General features: G+C 36.1%; 10 protein-coding genes across 14 annotated transcripts in view; 7 read left to right on the top strand and 3 right to left on the bottom strand.

Annotated features, from left to right (window-relative positions):
• Positions 1–473: 473 nt before the first annotated feature.
• On the top strand, positions 474–2,127 carry LOC111594460 (serendipity locus protein alpha). Its single transcript, XM_023307757.2, has one exon. The coding sequence runs from the start codon at positions 542–544 to the stop codon at positions 2,111–2,113; it is 1,572 nt and encodes a 523-aa protein (XP_023163525.2). The 5' UTR covers positions 474–541; the 3' UTR covers positions 2,114–2,127.
• A 336-nt stretch (positions 2,128–2,463) lies between these two features.
• LOC115483338 (serendipity locus protein delta) lies at positions 2,464–4,081 on the top strand. Its single transcript, XM_030224818.1, has one exon. It carries the CDS (start codon positions 2,683–2,685, stop codon positions 3,919–3,921), a length of 1,239 nt encoding a protein of 412 aa, XP_030080678.1. The 5' UTR covers positions 2,464–2,682; the 3' UTR covers positions 3,922–4,081.
• Positions 4,082–4,230: 149 nt separating this feature from the next.
• Positions 4,231–5,091, bottom strand: LOC111594461 (60S ribosomal protein L32). Its single transcript, XM_023307758.1, has 3 exons — positions 4,995–5,091; positions 4,686–4,785; positions 4,231–4,620 (listed from the first exon to the last, which is right to left on the bottom strand). Exons 2-3 carry the CDS (start codon positions 4,776–4,778, stop codon positions 4,309–4,311), a joined length of 405 nt encoding a protein of 134 aa, XP_023163526.1. The 5' UTR covers positions 4,779–4,785; positions 4,995–5,091; the 3' UTR covers positions 4,231–4,308.
• Positions 5,092–5,314: 223 nt separating this feature from the next.
• LOC111594505 (solute carrier family 25 member 51) lies at positions 5,315–7,709 on the top strand. The gene is made up of 3 exons (XM_023307818.2): positions 5,315–6,441; positions 6,504–6,633; positions 6,853–7,709. Exons 1-3 carry the CDS (start codon positions 5,846–5,848, stop codon positions 7,174–7,176), a joined length of 1,050 nt encoding a protein of 349 aa, XP_023163586.2. The 5' UTR covers positions 5,315–5,845; the 3' UTR covers positions 7,177–7,709.
• Positions 7,710–8,372: 663 nt separating this feature from the next.
• Positions 8,373–14,339, bottom strand: LOC111594575 (dual specificity protein phosphatase 18). 2 transcript variants are annotated; one of them, XM_023307933.2, is made up of 3 exons: positions 14,274–14,339; positions 13,571–14,059; positions 8,373–8,976 (listed from the first exon to the last, which is right to left on the bottom strand). In XM_023307933.2, the coding sequence occupies exons 2-3, from the start codon at positions 13,714–13,716 to the stop codon at positions 8,385–8,387; spliced, it is 738 nt and encodes a 245-aa protein (XP_023163701.2). In that variant the 5' UTR covers positions 13,717–14,059; positions 14,274–14,339; the 3' UTR covers positions 8,373–8,384. The 2 variants fall into 2 exon arrangements, with proteins under 2 accessions (XP_023163701.2, XP_030080702.1); XM_030224842.1 differs by lacking the exon at positions 14,274–14,339 and having other exon boundaries at positions 13,571–14,197.
• Positions 14,340–14,703: 364 nt separating this feature from the next.
• Positions 14,704–17,161, top strand: LOC111594574 (PC4 and SFRS1-interacting protein). Its single transcript, XM_023307932.2, has 3 exons — positions 14,704–15,411; positions 15,480–16,282; positions 16,349–17,161. Exons 1-2 carry the CDS (start codon positions 14,725–14,727, stop codon positions 16,245–16,247), a joined length of 1,455 nt encoding a protein of 484 aa, XP_023163700.1. The 5' UTR covers positions 14,704–14,724; the 3' UTR covers positions 16,248–16,282; positions 16,349–17,161.
• A 1,040-nt stretch (positions 17,162–18,201) lies between these two features.
• Positions 18,202–19,888, bottom strand: LOC111594462 (DNA repair protein Rad51 homolog). Of its 3 annotated transcripts, none has more exons than XM_023307760.2 (4): positions 19,650–19,888; positions 19,391–19,570; positions 18,776–19,332; positions 18,202–18,717 (listed from the first exon to the last, which is right to left on the bottom strand). In XM_023307760.2, exons 2-4 carry the CDS (start codon positions 19,505–19,507, stop codon positions 18,333–18,335), a joined length of 1,059 nt encoding a protein of 352 aa, XP_023163528.2. In that variant the 5' UTR covers positions 19,508–19,570; positions 19,650–19,888; the 3' UTR covers positions 18,202–18,332. The 3 variants fall into 3 exon arrangements, with proteins under 3 accessions (XP_023163528.2, XP_023163529.2, XP_023163530.2); XM_023307761.2 differs by having other exon boundaries at positions 19,391–19,553; XM_023307762.2 differs by having other exon boundaries at positions 19,391–19,550.
• Positions 19,831–20,352, top strand: LOC111594464. The gene is made up of 2 exons (XM_023307764.2): positions 19,831–19,917; positions 20,020–20,352. Exons 1-2 carry the CDS (start codon positions 19,886–19,888, stop codon positions 20,327–20,329), a joined length of 342 nt encoding a protein of 113 aa, XP_023163532.2. The 5' UTR covers positions 19,831–19,885; the 3' UTR covers positions 20,330–20,352.
• Positions 20,344–20,879, top strand: LOC111594463 (mitochondrial intermembrane space import and assembly protein 40-B). Its single transcript, XM_023307763.2, has one exon. The coding sequence runs from the start codon at positions 20,353–20,355 to the stop codon at positions 20,833–20,835; it is 483 nt and encodes a 160-aa protein (XP_023163531.1). The 5' UTR covers positions 20,344–20,352; the 3' UTR covers positions 20,836–20,879.
• Positions 20,880–21,233: 354 nt separating this feature from the next.
• Positions 21,234–26,500, top strand: part of LOC111594630 (protein similar) — a 100,841-nt gene continuing 95,574 nt past the window's right edge. The window contains exons 1-2 of one of the 2 annotated variants that reach the window (XM_023308024.2): positions 21,234–21,555; positions 21,904–22,251. In XM_023308024.2, the coding sequence (XP_023163792.2) occupies positions 22,049–22,251 (203 nt within the window). In that variant the 5' untranslated portion in view covers positions 21,234–21,555; positions 21,904–22,048. Of the gene's footprint in view, positions 21,556–21,667; positions 22,252–26,500 lie in introns of both variants that reach the window. The other variant, XM_023308023.2, reaches the window with a different exon arrangement.

The raw sequence follows: 26,500 nt of genomic DNA, 5'->3' as shown, positions 1-26,500 counted from the left end.
ATCAGTTTAGAAAGTAAATTAATGAAAGAACTGCAAAAACAAAAAATACATTTTAATAAAACGCTAGATTTATTTATGATGAAAGTAAGTTAATAATAAAAATGTATCATCTAAAACTGTTTAAAATTGCATAATTTTTCAAAATTATTTATGCCAAAAAATATGTGATTGGCTGAAACATACATTTGTGTTCATAAAAATAGTAGTAAATGAGAATGTTTAACCAACTGTTTCAAGTTGGTCGGAATGTTTCATTGTTTAAGCCGAAATTTCAAGTTGATCCTGAAAAAGAATGGTTAAGTTGTATATATATGTAGTTCTAGCTAGCTTAAATTGGCAATGAATGGATTTACCAGCGTATAATCCATACGTGAAACAGGTAGCAATAGGTAGACTGCCATAAAATGGCAGATGTTTCAACCAGCTGCAGGTCGGGCAGTAGCTTACCTGCCTATACATTCCAATATCGGTCATATATTCTATATATAGCCAAAGCAGATACGATATTCGGCTTCAGTTGAGTTTCGAGTGTTCAACGGCTATGGATAAATTATTTCTGCAACTGAATGTGTGCACGGAGTTGATTGAAAAGTTAACAAACCTTGAGTCGTTAAATAAGTTTTGTGCCACATTTCACGAGTTTGCGACTAAATTGAAAAACTTTTTGCCCAAAACGGAGGTGGATGGATATAGTAAAATACACGTAGAGACAATTTATCTATGTTTCACGCAAATCATCACATGTATTACTCAATTGGAGCGGACCATTAATCTGGAGGAGTCGCTAGGAGCGACAGGTGGCACCCATCTGTTGTTAACTCGAACACATTTCCGGGATCGCATCGAGTGGTGTTTGCGTCGGCTGCAAGCTTCGATCTATCAGCTCAATGAGGAGGCTATAGCCAGCACTTCAGTTAAACTGGAGGATTTGTCGTTTGTGGAGCTATTGGACTTGGCGCTCGATAAATTGGAGAGCTATAGCGACATAGTCGAGCAGGATGACAATTTTAATGCTGAAGATCACCTTCAGCTAGTTGGTCAAGTGAATCATATTGTCAGGCATGCCTTAGCCTTTGCCAATGTCGCACTCGAGTCGGACAAAAAGGCTTTGATTGCCATTTGTGAAACGGTTGTGGATGAAAGTGCCGCCTTTGAGAAGAACTTTGAGAAATATAATCGAAATGAACGCAAATTGGAAGCCTTGTCTCTGCAAAGAGCTCTCTACTCCGTGGAAACATATCTTAATGAAGCTTTATTGCGCTTGATCTTCAGCAGCCTGGGGGAGGCCACATATGTGAGTGAATTGAAGAATGCTTTTCAGCAGAGCGATTCTTCGATTGATTTGGACAAACTGATTTGCGATTTTGACATCAATGTGGATCGCATACAACAGATTGGCGTCTTTGCCATAGCCTTTACACAGGATGTGAAAACGAAGACAATCATCAGAAGCTGCTTGGCCTCGTTGGAATCTTTGGATGCGTGCATTGTGCCCGCATTTCAATTCCAAGCGACGTCCGCTGCGTCTTATCATGCAGATATTCTGGAAAATCATTTCAAAGAGGAGCTTGTGACGTTTCGTAATGTAGTTCATGAAATAATTGATAGTCGAGCCTTACTCAACAACTATTTGGATATATTGGACGAGAGTATTGACAATGCAGCGAAACTCTATCCCAAAGGCCATTTACTGAAAGTAACCCAAATGGGAAATGTATTATTCGAACACTTTCAGCTTAAGGTGAACTGTCAAGAGCTCAAAGACAGTGCCGAAGGCCAGCGTTTGCATCAGGATTTTATTGCCATTTTACGCGAATGTCAGGCCGTCCTTGATGTATCCATTCGAGTGGATCTCAAACGTATTGTAAAACGTTTAAAAATTTTTTATTCGGTTTTAGCAAAACTACGCGATCTCTGTGATAGACTAGTGTACCAGAGATCTGTCTGCAACAATGAGAAGCCCATGACGACATCAACGAAATTAAAAAATTTCTCTCATTCATTCCATAATCTGGAAAGGGAAAATACTATTGTAAACAAATCGTTGAATTCATTAAATCATGAAAGTGATCTTTTAAGTTTTCACTTGACTGAAATTTTGCGTATTAGCTAAGCTGCAGGTTAAAAATACGAAAAATGTAATTGATTAATTGTAAACGTTAAATAAAATAATTCTAGTGTGAAATTAACGTATTTTGCTTTATTTAAAAATGGTTCAGGGTTGTGCCCACTTAAAACCGATGACCATAATCCAAACAATTTTACACAAAGTGTATGCTAACTGACTTACGATTTAAATTTAATGTCACTAACAATAAAGAAATAGGAAAATTTATCTGCATTTATGTCAATTATATGGAAAATTATAAATAAGATTTTTTGCCGCAGCGTGGCAGCCCTACAATAGTATTGTTAGGCCAATGTTGGGTAATGGCTATCGTTATGAGATCTACAAAGTATCGGCACGTCATCGATTATTTTGCAACGCTGCACCCAAGCACAATTAGGTATCTAGAAAAGGTTGATTAATAAAGTTAAGAAATCTCTAAAAGTGTTCGCACCCGCTAAAATATTATCATATCGGTCCATCCCTAAAATACTTACATCCCTAAATCCAAACGGCGATTTTTGTAAACATTTGCCACACACAAAAAAACAAACGAAGGCAATTATTTAAAAACCATGAATACATGCTTCTTTTGCGGTGCCGTTGACATACACGGCACTGCAAATTATGAACTGCTCACAGCCAAGGTGCCTTCGTCACACAAATCGGTGTCGTTAGTGCTCACTCACCTCGCTAACTGTATGAAAACCGAAATCAAACTTAGCACAAATACAAAACTTTGCCCGCGGTGTTTTAGTGAATTGGCCGAATATGATACCATAATGGTTAATTTAATGGTTACACAAAAGAAGCTAACAACTCAATTGAAAGCGGCATTAAAATCGGAATACGAAGACGATGGACTGGTCGAGGAATTGGATAAAACCGCACAAGATGATGCTGAAGCGGAAGCATTATTTGAGGAGCTAGTTAAAGATGAGGAAGATATGGATATGGAAATAAAGGAGGAATACGACGATGATGATGATGACGACGAAGAGTTCCTGTGCGAAAGTAAATCCGATGCTGTCTCCGTCAAAATGGAGGATGAGTCCGAAGACCAAGGTAAATTTATGCCAAAGCGCGTCAAACAGGAATGCAGCACCTGTGGTAAAATCTTCAATGCTCGCTATCAATTGCAAAAGCACATCAGCGAGGAGCATAACAAAACACAGGCTCACGTCTGCCCAATCTGTGGAATTATACGCCGCGACGAAGAGTATCTGGAATTGCATATGAATGTTCACGAGGGGAAAACAGAGAAACAGTGCCGCTACTGCCCCAAGAGTTTCTCACGGCCAGTTAATACGCTGCGACACATGCGTATGCACTGGGACAAGAAAAAATATCAATGCGAAAAGTGCGGATTGCGATTCTCACAGGACAATCTCCTCTACAATCATCGCCTGCGCCACGAGGCGGAGGAGAACCCAATTATATGTAGTATATGCAATGTCTCATTCAAATCGCGAAAAACTTTCAATCATCATACGCTCATCCACAAGGAGAATAGGCCACGGCATTACTGTACCGTCTGTCCAAAATCGTTTACGGAACGTTATACACTTAAGATGCATATGAAGACACACGAAGGCGATGTGGTCTATGGCGTTCGGGAGGAGGTGCCCGTGGATGATCAGGTGGTTGAGGAGCTACAGGTCGATGTTGATGAATCCGAGCAGGCTGTCACAGTTATAATGTCTGACAATGACGACAATTCCGCCGGATTCTGTCTTATATGCAGCACGAATTATGAGAACAAGAAGGAACTGGAGCATCATTTACAAATCGATCATGATGTCGTATTAAAATAAATAGCATTTAAACACCCTAATCTAACGCATATTCAACTTTCAATTTTAAAAATTTAAGAAACTGAAGCATAATAATCCTAGTTTTTATAGGCTGGAATAAATTCTTGACATGACTTATTTTTCAAATGAAAAGCTTCTATGTATAAATATTGCATATTTCAAATAAAAAATAGTTCGATTAAAACAAATCATATTCAAATTTTTAAACGGGAAAGGAAAACCCAGTAAATAATTGATTATAACAAGGGAACCTTTGAGCATGTATAAATCTACTGTAACCCAGACACAAATAAACAATTATTAGAAATATTCACTTGTAACGTTTCAAATAGTTGTATTCCGACTACGTTTATAAAAAACTCTGGTAAGTGAACTCCAATCTTAAGCTTATTCGTTCTCCTGGGAGCGCAGGCGGCCGTTGGGGTTTGTTAGACGCACAGACAGCTGCTTGGCACGCTCAACGATTTCCTTGCGTTTCTTTGAGGAGACACCATGGGCAATCTCACCGCAGTAGACGCGATTCTGCATCAGCAGCACCTCCAACTCACGCACATTGTGTACGAGGAATTTCTTGAAGCCAGTGGGTAGCATGTGGCGGGTGCGCTTGTTGGAACCGTAACCAATGTTAGGCATCAGATATTGGCCCTTGAAGCGACGACGTACTCTGTTGTCAATACCCTTGGGCTTGCGCCATTTGTGCTACAATGCAAATACATAAAAGTTAATAATTGAAATCCTTTGCTTATATTTCATATTGAACTTACCGACAACTTGGCATATCGATCCGACTGGTGACGGATGAAGTGCTTGCTGCGCTTCTTAACGATCTTGGGCCGGTATGCTGGGCGAATGGTCATTTTGGAGCTGTAATTAAAAAACAAATCCTTATTAGCATTCGATTCTTATTGAATGTCAACAAACTTTGACTGAAGTAAACACTAAGATCACTTTGTTCAATTGAAATTTTAGCGTCTTTCACATTTGGAATTATTGAGTAAACGATTTAATCTAAATTAAATCAACACTTTAAAGTGATGTTTAAGAAAATTATAGATTTTAAGAATTGTACGAACCGCTTATATGCTAAGAGCACGTCAAAAAGAGAGAAAAAAGACGCGAAGTTGGCCGCGCTTGACAGTTGTCAGCGCTGACACTGTCATTAGAGCTGCCAACTGATGTTTCCGTTTGACATTCACAACCCATCATTCAGACTTGATATTCTGATTATTGAATTTTAATTTGACTATAACATCTACATAGTAAATAAAAATATATATATACATTTTTATGTAACATAAAACGTAGGCTTATGATTGTATGTTATAAATAGCTTAGATACACATGAAATATATACTAGGTTTAATGCGATTTTGTGCTTTTTTATTTCATTTAATCATTAAGTTTTAAAATATTTTCAAAATTAATATAGTTTCAAGCATTGTCTATAAAAGATAAGAAATCGTATAGTTGCTTGTACTCCTAACTATTAAGCCAATCAGCACATGCATATGTTATCGAGTTATCGATAAGAATTAGAAGTAAAAAACAGTGTTGTCGCGTTACCTGCGATCGGAAGTGTCTGAGAACTATTTATAAATACACAGGAATAGGAGCCAAAAAATAAATCTTTCGTAATTAAGAATCACATCAGAAACTGTTAGAACGGCTTATAAGTACGGTGTGTCAACGATGATGTCACCAATATAATTATGCGCAAGTCTCGACCACACTGCATGTTCGCCGTACTATAACTTTCAATTCATTATATAATTAAACGAATTCAATGTGAATGAAAAGACCAAAACAAAGAGATCAAACTCTACAGGAAGTGTGTGTAATTGAGGGCTACTACCATAAACAATGGTAACAAGGTAGCATATGCGTACGCGACGCAGGCAACAGAAACGGCATCAACTGCAGCAACATGAAAGTCGATGGCGTTCTGGATAAGGACGACAGCGAGATAGCTAATTCGGAGCTGACGATAACAGCAGCAGCAACAAAAGCAACAGCAGCAGCGGCAGCACCAACAACAACAGCAGTAACGTCAGTAAAAGCAGCATATGATGTTCGTTCTGCCAGCCATGAAAACATCTTTCTGGATCGATTCTTTGGCGCCTTCCAATGGGAGGAGTTTGCATGCGGTTGTGGTTCGGCTTTTGTCAACATCTGCGTCACATACCCCATATACAAACTAATTTTTCGACAAATGCTGCATGGCGTACCAGTCAGCTCGGCGATGTTGCAGCTACGTCACGAGGGTCTCGGATTTCTCTATCGCGGCATGCTGCCACCATTGGCACAAAAGACCATATCTTTGTCCATAATGTTTGGCGTTTTTGATGGTACACGACGATATCTAGTCGAGGATTATCGCTTCAATGATTACGGCGCCAAGGTAATTGCCGGCGTTGTCGCGGGCAGCGCCGAATCAATTTTATTGCCATTCGAACGCGTGCAGACGTTGTTGGCCGACTCGAAGTTCCATCGCTACTTCTCCAATACGCCGAATGCGTTTAGGTGAGTGCAAAAGAAATTCTTTTTTTTTTGGTGCTCACATTAATTATTCTATTTTTTTGCAGATATGTTGTCACGAATTATGGTTTTCGGGAACTATACAGAGGCATTGAACCAGTATTTTGGCGCAACGGCTTATCGAACGCATTGTTTTTCATGCTGCGTGAGGAGGCTAGCGTTCGCCTACCGAAGAGGGTAAGTAGTTTGAGATATATCAATGGAAAGCTGCAAAATTGAAGATAAATGTGCAACAATTCGAGTTAATCATATGTTATCTAGCCAATTACCTTGGAACTTCATGTAAAATTCATAAAAATTTTTCCACTGAGCTAAGATTCAATTTTGCAGCTTTGCTTTAGCTTTTACATTGTCTATTAAAGAATTTACTTTAATCGATATTGTTATGTCTTACAGAAATCGGTGTCGAGCAGAACTGCACAAGAATTTATAGCTGGTGCCGTGATCGGTGCTAGTATTAGCACATTATTTTATCCTCTAAATGTGATTAAGGTGTCGCTGCAGAGCGAGATGGGTCAAATAACTGAGGGCAGTTGGCATGCCTGCAAGAGGATTTATCGGGAGCGAGAGAGTCGAATTGGCAACTTTTATCGGGGCTGTGCATTCAATACGGGTCGCTCCTTCATCAGCTGGGGCATCATGAATACGGCATACGAGAACCTCAAAAAGTTGATGAGCCAGCGCGAGCTGCAGCCACAGTTGACGGCAATGCAACGCTGAACTATGTCTTACGTATTACGTAAACTACAACTATAACTAATCTAGTTGAATAAGCTTAATGTATACGTACACAAATGTTTCCTTCTGCCCTTAACTAGCAAATTTTTCGTTTTTAAGTCATATTTAAGTGGTTGTTCCTTAGCATTGCGAGAGCCAAGTTTTTTTGGCCCGTCAATATATGGATTCAGCCCGCAGACCGATAAAAGTTAGACCTTTCATATACCATATCCACACATAAATGTATTTTTTTCGTTTTGGTAATTGCATGATAGACTGTAAAAGCTGAACTTTGACTTTGGCTTTGAAAACCAACGAAATTGCAACGGCAATGGCCAATAATTTGTCAAAAATTTGTCTGGCTAGGCGCGAGTACAATAAATGTGAGCATTTAATAAGCCCAAAAGAAAACATATTTAACTAGTTAAATTAAATAACTGTATATACAAAACATTTTACGATGTAACCGAATTATGTCTGTTAATGTATATACGACTTGCGTGATGTTTACGAAATTAATAAATTTATTCAATGTATTTGCAAAGATTTTTTGTCTTTAAATATGTATTGGGTGATATTTGAAATTAAGCTATGCATTTAATTTGTGTACTCATACAACTATTATTTATATATATTTTATATTATATATGTATATGTATACTTATTAACTTTTTCTTAATTGCTGAAAGCTGGCTTTGACTATTGAAGCTGAGTTATTTAGGCTTATATAGGAAACTTGTCTTGGAGAGCATTCGCATTAAGTGGGATATATTATATTTATTAACATATAAGTTTACAAAATATAGTACTATTCCTAAAGCTTGAATATTAATATTTAAAAATTCTTAAATTTTTTTATAATTATTTTAACTAACAAAAAATTTCAGATAATTAAAATTTTTTTTTAGCTTTTGAGTTTAGTTTTTCTTTAGTCATATCATATATATACATCTCGTTTACCTATTCATATCTATATCTTCACTTTCCCAACTAGATAGTAAAACAACAAACAAAAATCTTTTATATTTCTCTAAAATATTTCAGCATTTTCATATATTTATCTGGACATTCTTAATGCAATACGGATAGAGTTAAGTTCTATAACTAATAAAAATATATGTTTATATATATAAATTATTTACATAGAATTGAAAAAAAATTACTACACATATCACAAAAATCATTAAATTGAACTCTTAGTTATAGGCGAGCTAACGTTTCTTGAGCGAGCTTCGATATCTTTGATAGAAATCCTCCATAGCTCTGTATTCGGGCTCCAGGATATCGGGAATTTCTTTGTCCAATGAGGCAAAGTAGATCATTTCAACTGAGCAGCTGCCACGCAATTCCTGTTCGTATTGTCGCAGCTGCTGGAAGAACCCGGAATTGGGTCTGACTTGTGGTCGTATGGATTGGACGTGCGTGTAGGCCTCGCGAAGGCTCATGCCAGCGTATTTCATGAGGTAGGCCAAGCACAGTGAGGCGGAGCGACTCACGCCGGCCACGCAGTGCACCAGGGAGCTGCCGCCACTGAGCCGCACCTCCTCGATCAAATCGGCCACTTCGTCGAAATGGGCTGCCAAATTGACGCCGGCTCGATCCTGTGCATTGATTCTCAAATACAGCGGATTGCTTAAGCTGGAGAGCGGCGTATCTGGCAGTTCGGGCGCCACGTTGACAACACAGCTGACGCCCAGCTTGTCCAGGTGGGCGGGCACTACAGCTGCCGCGCCGCACAAATAGAGCGCCGGCGTCAGCTTTGAGATGCCCGGATAGGGAGTGTGATCCTCGAGCTTTGTTTGACTGCAATCAAATAAAATGAATTAAAAGTTTTAAATGCATTCATTTTGGAAAAAATAATATTTTATATATTTTATAGATCTTAAAATTGAAAACATTAAATTAAATTATTATAATAATTTTATGTTATTATATTTTTGATTAAAAAATTTTCTCTGCTTTGGTCAAAAACTTTTTAGTTTCAGAATCCAATTTCAATTCCTTAATTAATGCATCCCACCTGACCACAAAATATATATATTACTTAAAACAAAACCTACATAATATCTTTAATAACAATTAGTCACCGGATATGCTATATGCATACCCTAAATATACCGCTATTTTATGTTTAGCAACTAATTGCTAAGCATTTAAAGCCTAAATATCAAACAAGCTGTCAACAGTAAAAACATATTTCATCTTTTTGTCGTTCGGCAAAATAAAAAATCAAATTTCAGCAAACTTAAGACGTAAATAAAATATATATAAATATATACATATTTGAGTTGCTTAAAAATGAAAAACAAATAGAATCTCAGCGCAGTTCCCTGCCCCCTGGCAAGCTTTTATGAATGGGCATTAACGTCTCTCTTGGCATTGTTGTTGCTGTATTTATCTGGTTGATCTACTGTATCTGTATCTATGCACGTCATTGTTTTTTCAGCACCTACGTCGAATACTACAAAATAATAAACATATGAAGACATTAAACAGATGTCGTCTCTCTATCTCTCTCTCCCTTTCTCTCTTCTGCATATCTTTATATTTAACGGTATATATTTATAAGAATTTTGTTTATAATTAGTTCACTGAATGAGTTTATTTTTTATTTTTCTTGGTTTGATAATGCGCCATATATAAATAGAATTGATTTATAAAGGTGTTCAATAGGTGAAAAAGAGAGAGAGGATAATTTAGACATATCAAAAAATGTGTTGAACACCTATTCGAAGGGAAATTAAATAAATATTATCAAGAATTACGTGTATAAAATGCAATAGTTTTAACTAAAGTAAAGTTGTGAGTCGAACCCCAAAATAAAATCATTTCTAAGACTTGAACAAGCTTTCAATATATTTCTGAACTTTTAATATAGTTAGATTTATTTTTTATTTAATTTTATTTATATTATTAATAATATAATAATACATAGTTTTTTATTTATTATGCCAAATATTTTTTTTTATAGGAAAACATATTTTTTTTATATATATTTCTGAATTTTAAATATAGTTAGATTTATTTTTTGTTTTATTTTATTTTATTTAGTTTTTAATAAATAAATGAAAAAAGAAACGCCCACTAAAACCGTGGTAAGGGTGTTAGAGTTGAAGTTTGGACTATATATATATATATAGTTAACCCAAAACCAAAAAAGATATAGTAGATATATCTATGCTCTTGCAGGGCGTGATAAGTGGAAGCAACTATATCTTCCAATGTTTTGGAACATTTGACAGTTAAGTGGCTACAGAATCTTATCTTATATATACCTCTTAAAAGTTCTATATATGGTTAATGTAAAAAATCGTTTCGTTTTGTTCAAGCACTTGGCATTAACTTGGCCAATTCGCTTTTACCTTAAGTGATGACAGCTTTGACTTGACAGATTCATTCGCAACCAACAAAAACAAAAAAAAAAAATGCAAAACTCAGGCGTTGCGGAATGTTAATGTAAAATACAACAACAACAACAGACGAACTTATTTATAGTTGCAATGGATATATTTTTGCCTGGCGACATTTCGTCGTCATTAAATAATAATCACAAATTCCGCTGGAACTTTGCCAAAATTAATCATCGGACACTTTCACTTTGACCGCGCCAAATTATGTTCATATATATGTATATATAGATCGGCAAAAATATTTAAAAATATTGTTTATACCCTGAACTCAGTGGAATGTGTAAACAGGCAATGATACACATCTATGTTAAGTGCAGTGGAAGACTCAACTGATTTGATTGGGTTCAATAGACTAGTGGAGTTAGCACTATGCGTGGGTGTGTCTGTTTCAGTGTTCGTATGTTGTTTGAGCTCAAGGAGTGTAAGAAATTTGAGTCAACAATATACGAATTTGATTTTTTAGAAAATAACCGATAGGTTTTAGTATGCATGTAGTGGACTAAATTCCATTTCGAGCTTCAGTTTCAAATATTAAGCCATCAAATTTTTGTATATGAAATCCACCAAGTATACGCCACGAGCAGCTCAAGTTTTACACATCTTCAAATTTTTGCAAAACTAATGTAACATTTGAATAATAAAATATACTATTTAAACTCAAATATACTCTGACTGGGCATATACTAGTCGATCACATTCAAACACATTCTTATACTTGCTTTTTTGCCGTGTGAAAAGTACCACAAATATTTTATGCTTTTTTTCGTGCCCAAAAAAACAAATGCAGCGCTGGCAAATAACAATTTGTGATTTTATCTATAATTAAAAGAAAATTTATGTTTATGGCGAGCCAAAAGAAAAAAAATACAACATTTATTGTTGTTGACACTCTAATAATATATATATATACATATATATATATATAAGTGAAATCATGTGATGACAAAGGGAAATGGGTTAATGTTATAATCTCAAATGAGTGCAGCCTTGTAGTCAGGCCATTTCCTAGACAAGCTCTATAAAATATGTGGACCACAAAGGAATTTCACATTTTTATAGTGCACAATTATACGTGGATACAATGCGGATATATCTGAGTGCATAAATTCATTTAGGCATTTCGTCTTCTATGCACTTCAAGGTTGCAAAAATTGCCAATTTTGTTTGCCAATTTTTGCGTTGTTTTTTGTTTTTCATTTGACAGGCAGCAGACAGAATAGAATAGACCTTCGTCTGCCTCGATATGAAAAATGATGATTCCTCTCAAATATTTAAGCAATTATTTTGTCCTTGAATTCGATTGTCAGAGTCAGGGCTGTCAATAATTAACGTGTGCAGAAGACCACATTTTGTAAAATATTTGCCAACAATTTTTCTCCACTTGTCAGTTAAATATATTTGAATATATTTTAGAGCCTGGCCAGCTCAGTTAACTGAATTTCAAGTTTTTAGTCTGGCAGCACTTCCATTGGCAGTTACATTTGAAATATATTTGATGTGTGGCAACTCTAAACGCTCTTGCTGTTTTTAAGACACGCTTTGGGCTGGTATATTTGAAGTCTGGTAACTCTGAAAGTGTATACTGTTTCATACAAAATATGTTTGGGCAGTTATATAAGAAATCTGGCAACTCTACCACTTTTAAGGATAATTTTAACAGTATTCAATTTTCATATTAAACATAAAGCAATAAATCATCAAATATATAACAATCTGTATATAATGTTTGCAGTTGCTTTATATATATCTTATAGCTCTTATCTGTATATCTATCTTATAATTTTGAAAGAACCTTAAGCTGTGGGTTCTTTTAACATACCCTCTATCTACATCTTTTTATAGCTGGCAGTTTTTTTTATCGGCTTTCTATATTGAAATATATTCATGAAATGCGTTTCGTATAGATAGGGCACATCTGTAAAAGTATTCGGCATGGAATTTGGCACAAAGTATAGAAATAAAAATTTGGCACAATTCGAATGCAGCTGAAAACCTGACCATATGCTTCATTACACACACATTAAACCATTCATGCAGATGGAGGTGTTTGCTTTTAAGTTTCTCACATTTTATATATGATTTTCTAATTTCAATTTTTTTGTTTGTTACACATATTAAGATTTTTCAAGCGACCGCTTACTTATAATATATATAAAAATATAACAATCGTGAAATTTAAAATCATATACAAAGGGATAAATGGCTTCAAATATTTAAAAAATAATATATTAAATGCCGATAGAGAAATAAAAAAATTAAATATTAAATGACTATAGAGAAATAAATAAATATACAAAATATCTAAAAATCAAAGCTACATAAATTTATATTTTGAAAATTTTTTAAAATAATATTGAAATATAATAAAGTAAATAAACAAAATTGAAGATTTGAATAAAAAATTAAGAAAGAATACTTTTAATAATTATAGAAAAATAAAATATAAATTAGTTTAGGTAAAAAAAAAATTAAATGTGACGAATTATTTCAATATAATATTTTGAAGTAATAGCACAAATAGTAAAAGCTTAGATAAATATTGGCTCATAGCAATATAATATTTTTGAAATTTATGAAAATCATAAAAATATATTAAGTACTTAACGCTCTAAAATAGTTGAACCATTATTTTATTTTAATTTTATATATTTTTATATAATTTGATATATTTTATAGAAAATATAAAATATATTTAACTGCTTAAAAATGTGGCCTAAAGTTATGTCCAACAATTTATGGCAATAAGCCATAAATGGTATTTAGTCACGCAAGCCCAAAGCCAATGCCTGGCATAACTACATATATGTATATATTAATATATATATAATATATTTGCACCTATATCAAGCCCAGTTATCCATTTTAGAACTGAGAACTTTGTGTTGCCATGACATAAGCGCGACCTTGACTCGATTCGCATCGAATTGAATTTTATTTACATTTTCGCTTTAAATTGAGTGCAGCGCAGGTAATGTTGCATGACTCACCTTTGGCACTCCTTTTCCCTAGTGTCATTATCATTGAATACCGATTTCGAGATGCTGTTAATGTCGTCCACTATGCTTCGCAATTTCTTTTGAGTATCTGTTGCCAGGCTCCCCGTCAAATTGGGAACCGTAATTAACTCTTGCATGTTTACGAGTCCGTTGCCCGATCGGACGCCACAATATATAAAAATTCCACAAATTCCAGAACGAGCGTAGACAAAAACAAAACTATTTCGTATCTTTTGAATTTGTTCTCGTAGTAGCGTAAACACAATTTTTTTATAAATATATATATTTGTATATATAGCAGTGTGTAAGTTTATATGGTTTTTTATAGCGCTCACTTTAGCCGTATTTTCTCTGACGACGAGCAAAAGTCGACTGACTCATTGGGCGCTAAATACGAAAGACAATTCGAAATATTTTCAGTTGTTGTCGTGGTGGATTTGTGAGTGCGTAAGGTGTATTAGCGTGTACGCCAATTTCTACCTGTGGATATGTATACTATATAAATATACATTTTACTGCTGAACCTCACATTTCAATCTTCTATATGTTTTTATTATATAAATTGTTAGAATTTTATGCCAAAACTTCAGTTTTTTGGTTCATACACTCTGAAAATAACTTTGCCATATAAAATTCAGTTATTTAGTTCAATTATTTGTGGTCTAAAGATTTAAAATATTTGCAGTTTGATTACCAAAATTTCATTTTAACGGTTATTTGTTTGGACGTTGCCACATGCTTGTGCTTGTGCATTCTGTTAATCACTAATCAGTATTTTTATTTAAGATCCATGTTAATTTTTTATTCAAATTGATTAGCTCAATTTATGAAGTAACACAAAATTTAGCAAGTCAAAAAACAAACGTTTGTTTCCTACAAATTTTATAGCGCCTACTGTTAATAACAGTTAAGCAAATGTTAGGTTGTTTATATTACTGTTAACACTGCTGTTAACGTGGAGAAAACAGCTGTTCGATGTTCGTGTACAGCCACAAGAAATTGTGAACGAGATAGAGAATATTGCTGCGTAAGAAGAAGAGCAAAGCGCATGAGAGAAATAGCAGCAGACGCCAGGAAGAGGCCGCAAACAAAACTGTTAATTTGCACAAATTATCTTTTATCAGAATATATATTCAACTATTAGAATGGGTAAGGAAAAAGCGGGCAAAATGTTTAACATCGGCGATTTGGTATTCGCAAAAGTGAAGGGCTATCCAGCGTGGCCGGCAAAAATAACAAAGTACCACAACAAAAAGTATAATGTTTACTTTTATGGCACCGGAGAGACCGCCAATATAAAAATCGAAGATCTTTTCATCTATGCGGACAACAAGGAGAAGTTCGCCAATCCCAAGAACATGAAACGTGCTAAATTTAGCGATGCGATCGATCAAATTGAGAGCGCGTTGCGTGGCGAGGATTCGGCGCCAATCGATTTGCCAGCCAGCGCCAACGATGAGGGCAATGAGAGCACAATGGAATCGGCGCCAGATGCAACAGCAGAATCTGCTGCCAGCACTACGGCTACATCAGCGGAGTCAGTAACAGCTGCGGAGGGCAGCGAGCAGCCTCAACAACCACAGCCGCTGCCAAAAGCGCGCGGAGCCGCAGCAGCTGGCGGAGGGGTGACAACTGCAACTGGCCGTAAAACGAAGGCGCCACCAAGGCATGTGGATGGCGACACAGAGGATGCTAGCACTGATACAGTGGATACGCCACCGCCGCAAAAGAAACGTGTTCCCCCAGAAGGCATAGCCAGCAAAAAGTCCGTAAAGAAAGCGAAGCCGACGGCTGCGGTGACGCCCATGCAGAAGCGTGCGCGGCACTCAAATGTGAGTATATACAATATAATATGTCTGTCTATATGTGTTAAATATTTATGGAATATGTTCTCTTGCAGGTCATACAGAACAATCTACTGATGGTATATATGCCTACGGCGAAATGTCTGGGCATCAATATGAACTATAAAAAGCCCGCCAGCTTCGATAGTCCGGCTGCGGAGCAAGCTTGGATGGAAAAGTCGCGTAAGGAGGCGATAGAGTTGAAATTGAAATTGGAGTCTGGACAAATCGATGCGGAATCAATGCCGGAACGTATTATCATTGAGCCGGTACGCAATGAAATACCCAAGCAGGAGGCCGTGCGTTTCATTGAAGAGCTCATCGAGCAGGAGGATGCCTTGTTTATGGAACGTGATTTTATACAATTATCGCAGCAACTGCGGGAATGCCTTGGACTACGACGCGCCAATGTGGGCAGATGTCTGGAAATCTTGGAGCAGCTGAAGGACATTGAATTGAATAAATTGATGCTCTTGCGAAATCCGGAATGTGTGGATATAATGCGCCGGTTACGTCGCTATGTTGGCAATTTGGAATTATGGAAAATGGATATATCGGATGAATTGGAGTTCAAGGAGAAGGCGCAAATCATACGAAAAGTTTCTACGGGCATATACGATGGGTTTAAGGCGCTCTTCAATCCAGAAACCGAGCCGGAGGAGAACTTCTGGGTAGACTTTTGCGAAAAGGTCAAGATCTACAAAAACTATACGAAAAATATTAACGATAATCTGCGCGTCTCAATGAGCGAGAATAGCTATCAGAATTTGGTTAAGACCAAGGAGCAAAACGCCCCTGCATCCACGGAGGTGGTCAAAAACTGAAAGCATCAACTGTTTCCAGCTAACAATTACTTAAGGTACAGCCCAATAATCCAATTGCCTTAATTATTTAATATTTTCATATTTTCCCTTTCTGCTTTCAGTTAATTTTAAGCATAAAAAAAAAAAAAACAAAATTCACGCCTAAGCGAACAGCTTAATGTGAAGCACCGATTACTATTCTAAACTTTCATTAGAGCCGTTGAAATTGAAATTTGAATCAATTGAACTGGTTGCAATTAGTTTTTTAATTATAATTACATCATCGGGCGCTATCTGTAACAGTATGAACAACCACGTCTAAGAGAGCTGCATCAGCAATCCGCAAACAAATTTATAAAACACACACACACACAATCTTTAAATACAATTGCATAGATTATTATGTTTAAATACACAGCTATGAAAATATGTGTATTAATAAATAAACACTTGACGATATCTATTTGCTGTGTCTTGTCTGGCCTAAGTGATTGACGGATTGACCAACGATGTATGAGCTCAAGCAGCGGTACAGAAGTCGATCATCCATGCAAGCTGTAAATTATATTTATATGTGTATGTATGTGTATACTATTAAAAGTGTATATGTGGAAGTAAACCTAATTTCCCGATTGAATGAATGATTGATGTCCACAAACAAAGTACACATTGTATTCAAGGATAAAATAGTTCAACTAGACAAGAGTGAATTTATGAAAACACCTTACTGATTGATTGATTGATGATCATGTATCGTGATTAGTGGTGTACAAAGCCAAATAGCGGTACAGAGCAGAGCAGAGAGATCATGAGTTCAGGGCTAAAATTGCATTAAATAGCTGTAGATCGAGGCTCATTTGGTGATTAGTGGAATGATTGAAGAACGATGTACAAGAACTGGCCGACAAATACATAAGCCATAGGTTTTTTAAATATTGACACGGATATCTGAAAAGTTTTCGAAATGTCAATAATAAATGTAGGATTATATGAGAAGTTTAGATACAAAAAAAACTTATATATTCCATAAGCTGTATCAAAATGTTTTTTGTGAACATAAAACTAAGTTGTAAAACGGATTAAATTTATATGAATAGAAGTTCAGTATCAAAGGATCGCACTTAAACTTAATTCTTAAAGATTTTCTATACAAATTAAGGAATATTGAAAAACATTTTCAAAAGTTTCTTAATCTATTCCAGTTTCTTGGTTTATCCAGTAAAATGTATATTGAATAAAAGATTTTGGTTATTAAAGCTAGTATTTTTAATACTATTATTAGATGTTTATATATATTTAGGTAAAGCTGATGGGTTTACGATTCTTGCCGTAGATACGCTGATATTCGCGTCGGTTTGACTTTTGCTCTGTGGTGTCATTAGATCTGCGTTTCGTCTGATATCGACGATCTTCTTCATGCTTTTTAGCTTTACGCTCGGCCAGTTGCTTCGGCGTTGTGGCCAACATACGTTGCTTCATGCGCTTTATGCGCTGTTGCATTTTGGGTGTAATCCGAAAGAGTGGTTCGACATCGGATTCAGCTTGAACTCTGCTTAAAGTAAGCTGTTCATTCTCGGCCGGCAGAGTAGATTGCTTAATGCGTCGCAGTTCCGCGCAATCTTCAATAATGATTTCTGGTTCAATGAAGCTAGTAAAATCATATTCTATACTATTTTCTGTTTCCGTTTCCAATGCTAAAGGGTCAGCATTGTTCTCATTCAAATTGTTGTCCATTCGTTTACAATTTGATTATTGTATTATTGTCTACATAGCGCGGAACTTGCACAATTAGAGCAGCTGTGAACTGAAACGCATGAAATTGGTATTTTAACAGTGGCCAGTATGCTGCTCGCATTGCTGTTAATGAAATAATAATACTGTTAATAGACCCACTTAAGTATCAGTGGGCAGGCGATACAGCTGCGTGAATTAGTTTTAGAGAGAGCTATAAATAATCGAACCAATTATATTTGCCTGTAAAATATTTATTAAATGCCTATCCCATACAAAAAATGTTAACTTAAAGTCTTTACAATTAACCTTAGCTTAGCTTCCTCTTCATAAATTTATATCAAAAACATTTAATTGCTTTCGAGTCAAACCCTATCAATCCTTTTCCTTAACATCGCCAATTCCCTCGGGTAATATAGCAAACATGGCCTCTGACTCGGGCAAACAGGGCGAATCATAGATCTTACAGATTCGCGCGTCTCCTTTGCCCTTACGCAGATATAGCCGTGTCGTCGATGCATGTGCCATGATATGACCACCAATTGGCTTTTTTGCATCGGCCACAAACAATGCTGCACCTCCATCTACTTGCGCGGTTACTTGATTCGTTATGACCACCGCAACGCCAAATTCGTCCGCCAAGCGCTGCAACATGCGCAAAAACAGGCCTAAATGATTTTGACGCGCTGCCAATTCTCCGCGTCCAATATACTCGGAGCGATATAGCGCCATCGCACTGTCCACAATGATTAGGGCGTATCTAAAAGTAAATATATATCAAAAGGAGTTATATATAAAGCTTATATGTTTGATTTCACCTCGATTCAAACATCATGCCTGCTGCCATTTGAACCAGTTGCGTCTGCTGATCCGTATTGTGGGCACGTGCACAGGCCACATTGTCCAAGACATCCGCCTCCTCCATATTGTATCTTTGTGCAATTGCCGACAAGCGTTCCGGCCGAAATGTGCCCTCGGTATCAATGTACAAGGCTTTGCCTTCGCCACCATTCTGACTGATAGGCAGCTGGCAGGTTACGGCCAGCGTATGGCAGATTTGGGTCTTGCCACAACGAAATTCCCCAAAGATTTCCGTAATTGAACCCGTCTCAATGCCACCGCCAAGCAGTTTGTCCAACTCTTTGGAGCCCGTTGTGAGCATTACCACTTCGGAGCGCATCTGATGAAAGGTGCGTGCGCTGGTAAAGCTTAAAGGTATCAACTTCGCCGCCTCCTTCATAATGTGATCCACTTTGGATTCGCCCAGACCTTTGATATTCAGCAACTGACGACGCGTCGCATATGTCACCGACTCCACTGTATGTAAACTGGCCTGCTGCAGTAGTTTTATGTCCCTGGGATTAATGTTGCTACCCTTCAAGATAAGATTAGTTTATATATGTTACTATATTAACAAAAATTTACACGCTTACTTGTAGTTTAAGGACGTCCAGTGGTCCTCCATCTTCCTCTTCTTCATCCGAAACAGCGGCCGTTGTGGCTGAGGCTAGATCAGCTTGTTTCTGTGCTGTGCGTTGCTTTTGCTCCATTTTTATTCGTTTTTCTTACAGATGAGCAATACGTCAAACCTGTCTGCTTTAATAGATGAATTTCTAAATTTTAAAATGTTTACTGCCACATTTATTAAAAATACGCGCGCTTTGTTGTGAAATGTTATAGATATTTTTTTACCATTCACAATACCGTCGCATTCATCAGCTGTTTACTTGTTTATTTAATCAAAAGAAGAAGCATACAAAAAGTTAAAGAAGAAGCAAGGAACGCTCAGAAAGAAACACGCTGTACTGTAACGATAGCACTTATATAAATACAAATCCGGCATTTACAACTCGTTCAGCAGCTTTTAAATCAATAAAAAGCGGAACAATTGCGGAGGTTCTTCTGTTAACGGTATATTTAATAGAAGTATGATTGGATATCATTACTTCGATGTACAACTGTAAGTTGAATGCGGCAAAGTAAATTGTCACAGTTAACAGCACACGTGCATGTTGGTTGTGCCAGTGTTACTTAACGTTGTATATATTTTTTTATTTTGTAGGAAATTTCGGGATTTTGATAACGTTGAACTTACGCCTATTTATTTTCGGGGCTGCGTTTTGAACTCTTTGGAGAAATTCTTTGGTGAAATAGGCGGCAAGACAAGTTTGGATATTGTGAAATTTAGCGTTGAACAGCGACGCGTTGTTTTCCGCGTTCCCGAGGAGTTCTACAAGCGCATCCATACGGTAATCACATTAATTGGCCACTACCAGGAAGTACCCTGTCATTTTCAAGTGTTGAAAACATCTCGAACCCCATTGGACTTCAAAAAGCATTTAATCGGAGAAGATTATTGTGAAGAAGATTAGTTAGACTACAATATACTTAAAGCATGGCGTTCTCTTATTGTAAAGTATTTGGCAAGGATAAAGTAATCTTTGCCACCAAAGAAGATCACTCGACGCCTAGTACTATCGAACTGCCAGCACCAGAACCTCCGCAGGGTCTCATCACAAAAGATGGAAATATTAACTGGAGCTGCCCATGTCTGGGTGGCATGGCTACTGGACCATGCGGCGTAGATTTTCGAGATGCGTTCTCGTGTTTTCATTATAGCGAGGCGGAACCGAAGGGTTCCGATTGCTACGAAGCATTCCGTAAGATGCAGGACTGCTTTCAGCAATACCCTACTGTCTATAACAAGTCAAATGGCGGCGATGATGATGATGATGCCCTTGGTGATGTTATGAATTCGGACAGCAACACCAATATCAAAGACGTTGATGAACTTACTGGAGGTGCTGGAGCCGCTGCAGCTGCAGCAGCAACTGATACACACATAACAACCACAAATGCCGTGTCCAAAGTGGAATAAAATAAATCATCAAAATAGTTAAACCTCATATTTATATATATTTTTATTTCATTTACTGTTCGAATTGTTTCCGTTAAATAACATAACATTGAATCAGCTGTTAATATTTTGTTTCTTTCCATAACAGCTGATTTAGCTCCTCGGGGACCAAGTTCAATATAAACATTTGTTTAAGTTTTGGTTAAGATTTGAAATTTATCTTCAAGAAATTATTAAAATTAAAACTTAGTTCTATATTTATGCTTACAATTGGAAGTTAAGTTATATTTTACTTATTTTAATTGTTAAGGGGGCGCTTTATTTGTTTAACATACAGTATTTTTCTGGTATTTTCCAAAATATTTAACAAAAACAACTGTGACATTGTTACTGGTAATTTTTGTCGTCTAGTAATCGACAGACCACCACACACAATCGGCCGACCACCATAAGAAAAATAAGAAAACTTATGAAAACCGTGACGAAAATGTTATTAAGCGTATTGTAAAATGCATAATGTGCTAATAAATCTCAGATGTGAAACTTTAAAACGTGAATTTAATATCAAATCTGTGCAAAATTTTAAAGTGCAATAGTTATTACGATTGCAGTGCAATTAGTTTGAGCTACAGGCCAAAAATATAAATCAAAACAAGTAAATAACCTTGTGTCTTGCAGTTCGAGCGCGCTTCGAAATCAGTAACAAAATAGAAAGTCAAATAACCAACAGCCGCCAGTGAAGTGAGTGTTGTGCATTTTGCTTTCGCATAAATAGTTAAATCTGTATATTCTCAACCACAAGCTATAGCTTCCTAAATTTCACAATAGTGCTTTTTGTTAATGTCATTTTCAGTGCGTTAAAAAATTTTGTGCTGCACACTGACAAAAATATACGCCACACACACAGACGCACACACACAATCAAATACGTATATACGCAGTTACGTATTGGTGTGCATATGAAAGACGTGCGGAGAAGAATTCGAAAATATACAGTGTACTTCCATTTGAATAGTGTTTTTATTTAAAAATTAAAAAAATAAATAAAATAAAAAATACAAAAGCAATAACGAAGAGTCTCAACTGTAGGAATACAATTAACAGGAAAAGCAACAACAAATACCATATTATCAGTGATTTGCAACAATAAAAAAGAGGAAAATTAGAAGTAGTTAACAACGAACATCAGATTTACATATTTGAATGCTGCTTCGGCTTAAAGATTTCGTAGAAAATGGTCTCGATAATTGATACAATTGATGCGGCAGCGGAGGCTCAAAAACAACGGAGCGCCGCTGCCGCTGCCGCTGCGACGTTGACTGTCAACGCTGGAGCCAAGTTACCGACCGCTGCTGCAGCTGGCGGTGGGGCTGCTGCTGCTGCTTCAGCAGCAGGTGTTGCCTTGACCGCAAGCGGCAAGCCTAAGGAGAAACGAAGGTGAGTTATGGTCACCCTAATGCTTAGTCCCACTTTGTCGACCCTCACCCTTTTCTAGCAGACAGACAAATAAATAATCTAAGCTCCTGCCATGTGATCTGCCTGTCTGATGGGCTGTTGCCTATTGCATAAGCAGTTTTGCTTTCTTTTTTCTTCAGCTGCTGCTGCTGCTGCTGTTGCTTACGTTGTTGTTGCTGCTGCCGTTAGCTGCGTTGTCGTTAGCGTCAGCGCCGCTGTTGTTGCTATCGACGCTAACGTCAATGACGTTAGCTGCGGATACGCTCAATAGGGTTGAGGGATTTAACTATTTACAGCAATTGCACACCCTAATTCGCACCCTAGTTGAATTTTAAGCTTTAATGCTATCGATTCCATATAGGGCTGATATTGCTGTAAGACCTTTTGGGATTCTCAGATCCAAAAACCGTTCCTTCACTTACTTATAGTGAAAGCTTTTTTTATATGTCAAAAGTATAAAAAATATATACGAAGATCATATCTTAATATTTTCATAGTCTATGCACAAGTATATAAGAAAAAAGGCAACAAGGTTGCTTTGATATTCGGAAGTACTTTCCTAGGGGATACCTTAAATAACGTGCTGAATTAAAGTTTTTCTTTTGTTCTTGTTCTTCCCAAACACCATTGGAAATTGTTGATCGTATTGCAGTTAAGAGGAAAATTTGGGATACCCAAAAAAACGGGTCTATTAACTTTAGCTGAATACAATTTTATATACCAAAATTGATCAAACATGCTATAAAATATAAGCAAAGGTCTGAATTGTTTTGTAATCGATTTCAGAGAATTTCCAACAACACACTGAATTAGCTTTCAATTCATAATTTTCTTTTCTTCTTTTCTTTTTCAATCAATCAATCCGATAAAGTATTTGTTACTTCGTAGATATTTAATATGCTTGGAAGAGTTTGATTTCCTATTAGATCTCGCTTACCAAATTAAGTTATTATAGTAATAAACTACTAAGGATTGTCAGACTAGTAGTTATCCTGAACCCTGTGAAGAAGTGATATTCTTTTTTACATATATAACCAACAACAGACACACACCCACACGCATAAGCACTTGTTGCGCTTGGGCTTCATGGGCTCTACTATGAGAACTTCAGTGTTGAATAACTTTCGTTGGACGGATAGACGGACAGATGGATAGTTAGATCGCCACAGCTTGTCGTCTTGATCAATAATATATATAGTTTACAGAGTTTGCCTCGCTTCTCACATATGCCCATGACGGCTACAGGGCTTCAAAATGGCATAGTAGAATGCTTTCTTAATCGATAAATACCAGTATATATACACATACATACACACGTTTTCAACAACTTTTTGTGATGAAATAAAAATGCTCTTTTACTTGCATAGTACATACGCTTATCACACATGGGTAAATAATATTCATTTATATAATACTTGCATTTTTGACACGTGTTGATGATTCAGCAAACAAGAGATTGACAGAGGGTGGGGGCAAATATTCCTATACATTTAAGAAATCTAAATCGTAATCATTAATCACGCTTGACTTTTGCATTTGCGATAATTATACAACTTTAGCGAAGGTAGACTGTAAAAGAGAACGCGTTGACCGAGACCTTACCTTGAATGTGGCAACAAATAAAACCCAAATGCAAATAAAAGAAATACTTAAAACCCAAAAGCAACAAGCAACAAAATTGCCAAATTATAATTGCGCGGGTCAATAGGATTTGGTGGTCCAAACAAACGGACTAAACTTTTCCGTAAGTTGTTTTTTGATGTTTCGAATTAATTTCCATTCTTATTGTCAAGGATTTAGCCATGCCTTCCTTCTTTCGGCACGTTTCTTTTTTTTTCTGGTTCATAGTTATTGCTATTGGTCGAGTGACGAATCGCCCATACTTCAATGGAAATCTTATCGGTTAATAACAAGTTTATTTAATTATCCTTGATTGGCTTCGTCGGATACGTTTATTCTATATTTAGACATATTCTCTCTTGGTCCGCCTCATTGCACTTTGGATTTCCTCTTTACAGCTCGGGCTACGCATTCCTTTTGGCGTTTGGTTTATTTTTAAAAATTAAACAAAAGATGCAGAAGAAGAAGAAAGAAAAACCTGTTGTCGGCAGCCACGTAAACGTGTAACCAGTTTTATTGTTTTGCTGTTGTTGTCAGTTTTGTTTTATCAGTTTGTTTTGGTTTTCTATACAGTTGTGATACCCTGCAATTGTAATTGTGCGACAAACATATACCCTGTATATTTATCTAGACTCTAGCAAAAGACTACGTATATTCCATAAATTGTTTTCTATATATTGCATTTGATATATGTGAAAAGCGCATAGAAAGCGCTAGTACTTGAGATTTGCTAGACTGATTTGTGTACTTAGTTACTAAGTATCTTCGCTGCGAGTTCTCCCCTCAACTTGTTGTTCAGTTTTTGTTTTTAATTTTATTTTTAAGTTTATTTTTGTTTGCCTGCCCTCTTTCGGCATTTTCCTGAGGCGTGTCTGCGACCTGCCCCTCAAGTAACGGCCACGCATTTGCTTAAATCATTTACATTGTATTCACCGCATAAAATGTAAAATTTATCAAATTTTTTTTACTTATATTTTAAATAGTATAATAATATGCAAGATTTGCATTAAATTGAACGATTTTATTTTGGCCTACGTGACTTCAGTTAGCTGAAAAGCGGTTCTGTAACAGTTCCAAGCGGTAAAGAAAAACAAATGCTGAGCTCAATCGGCAGCCAGTTTTCCATGCTAAACTAGTTTCTGGCATTGATTAAGTTTGTATTCAATTTGTTTAATGCTCTGTTATCAATTTTTGGCTGCTTTAGATAACTCTGAGAGCCTGACATCTCATACTGAGCTAAAAACGAAGATCACGTGTGTATATTATTCATTTATTGATATCGAAAACGTTTTGGAATATCAAAAGTATTGACACAAAACTGTTGTTTGCTAAGTTACAAATTTTTTTGACTTATTTAATTTTTTCTTATGTACTTAAAGTAATGCTGTAAAGTTCCTATTGAAATTTAATCAGCAGAGTATATAGATTATATATACAAATACTTAATATATAATATTTAACATGTACTTAAAACAAAACTTGTGAAATGCTGCCTGCTAGAGATTTCGAAAATGTTTTAATATATAAATGTCTTAATATATATATGTATATATATTTATAAATATTACACATATATATGTTTTATAAACATTATCATGCCTCTCACGCTGTCATCACTAGTCACGACCTCGTTGCGCACTTGTCTGTTCGCTCGAATTGATTTACTTCACTTTGCTAGACATCTCAGCCTCGATTAAAATTGTATAAAAATGGAAAAGAATTATTTAAAAATATTGCTAAGTCGACATAGATTATAGAATATTTAAACTCACGTATCGGATTTTCAAGCTATTCAACTTAACAGACAATCGAAAAAATATATGCTACGAATATCATTAAAATTATTTTTTACTGAAGAATAATTATTTTTCAATTGACATGATTAATTGAATGTGGCTATAAATGTCATAATTAAGAGATATGGTTCTTTTTCTTTATTTATATATTTATTTATATATTATTCAAAAATGTTCCAGAAGTATTCAAGTTGGAAATTAAAATTAATTTAAATTGTTTTGAAAAAAATCTTAGAATTAACTGAAATATCTGCTTACCTCTTGTTGTTGTTTATAATAAACACAATTCTTATGCATTCTTCACACGTAGCATATACCCTATGCTACCCTCTAATTTTGTTGCTTTTTACTGATATCAAAATTGTGGAAAACAATAAATAGAAATAGAAACTTTTGTGTATTTCAATAGCAATGCAAGGCAAACGCATAAAATTAACACAAGCTTGCGAGCAGCACAATATGTTAAATATTTAAAATGATATGCTTTATTGTTGTTGTTAAGGCAGATATTGTTGTTGTTGTTTCTTTGCTGTTGTTTATATGTTGTTGCTGGCCGCGGCAGCCTCTGTCTGGCCACGACGACCTACTTTTTTGCGCAATCGAACTAAACTGTGACGACATTAACGGCAGGGGGCAACGGGCGAACGGGGTGGGTAACTGTAAGTGTGTGTGTGTGTATGTATTTGTTTTGCATGCATATGATGTGTTTGTGTGTGTGTGTCTGTATGCTTCGGCTGTTGTATTTTCTTTTTATTCGTATAAAAACATATAGTTGATGCCGCTACTGCTGCTGTTGTTGTTATTGTCATAATCTT

This window comes from Drosophila hydei, unplaced genomic scaffold (genome assembly GCF_003285905.1).
Source record: "Drosophila hydei strain 15085-1641.00,03,60 unplaced genomic scaffold, DhydRS2 tig00008119-arrow-pilon, whole genome shotgun sequence".
In the NCBI taxonomy this organism is placed as follows: domain Eukaryota; kingdom Metazoa; phylum Arthropoda; class Insecta; order Diptera; family Drosophilidae; genus Drosophila; species Drosophila hydei.
This window is presented reverse-complemented; position numbering and strand designations above follow the sequence as displayed.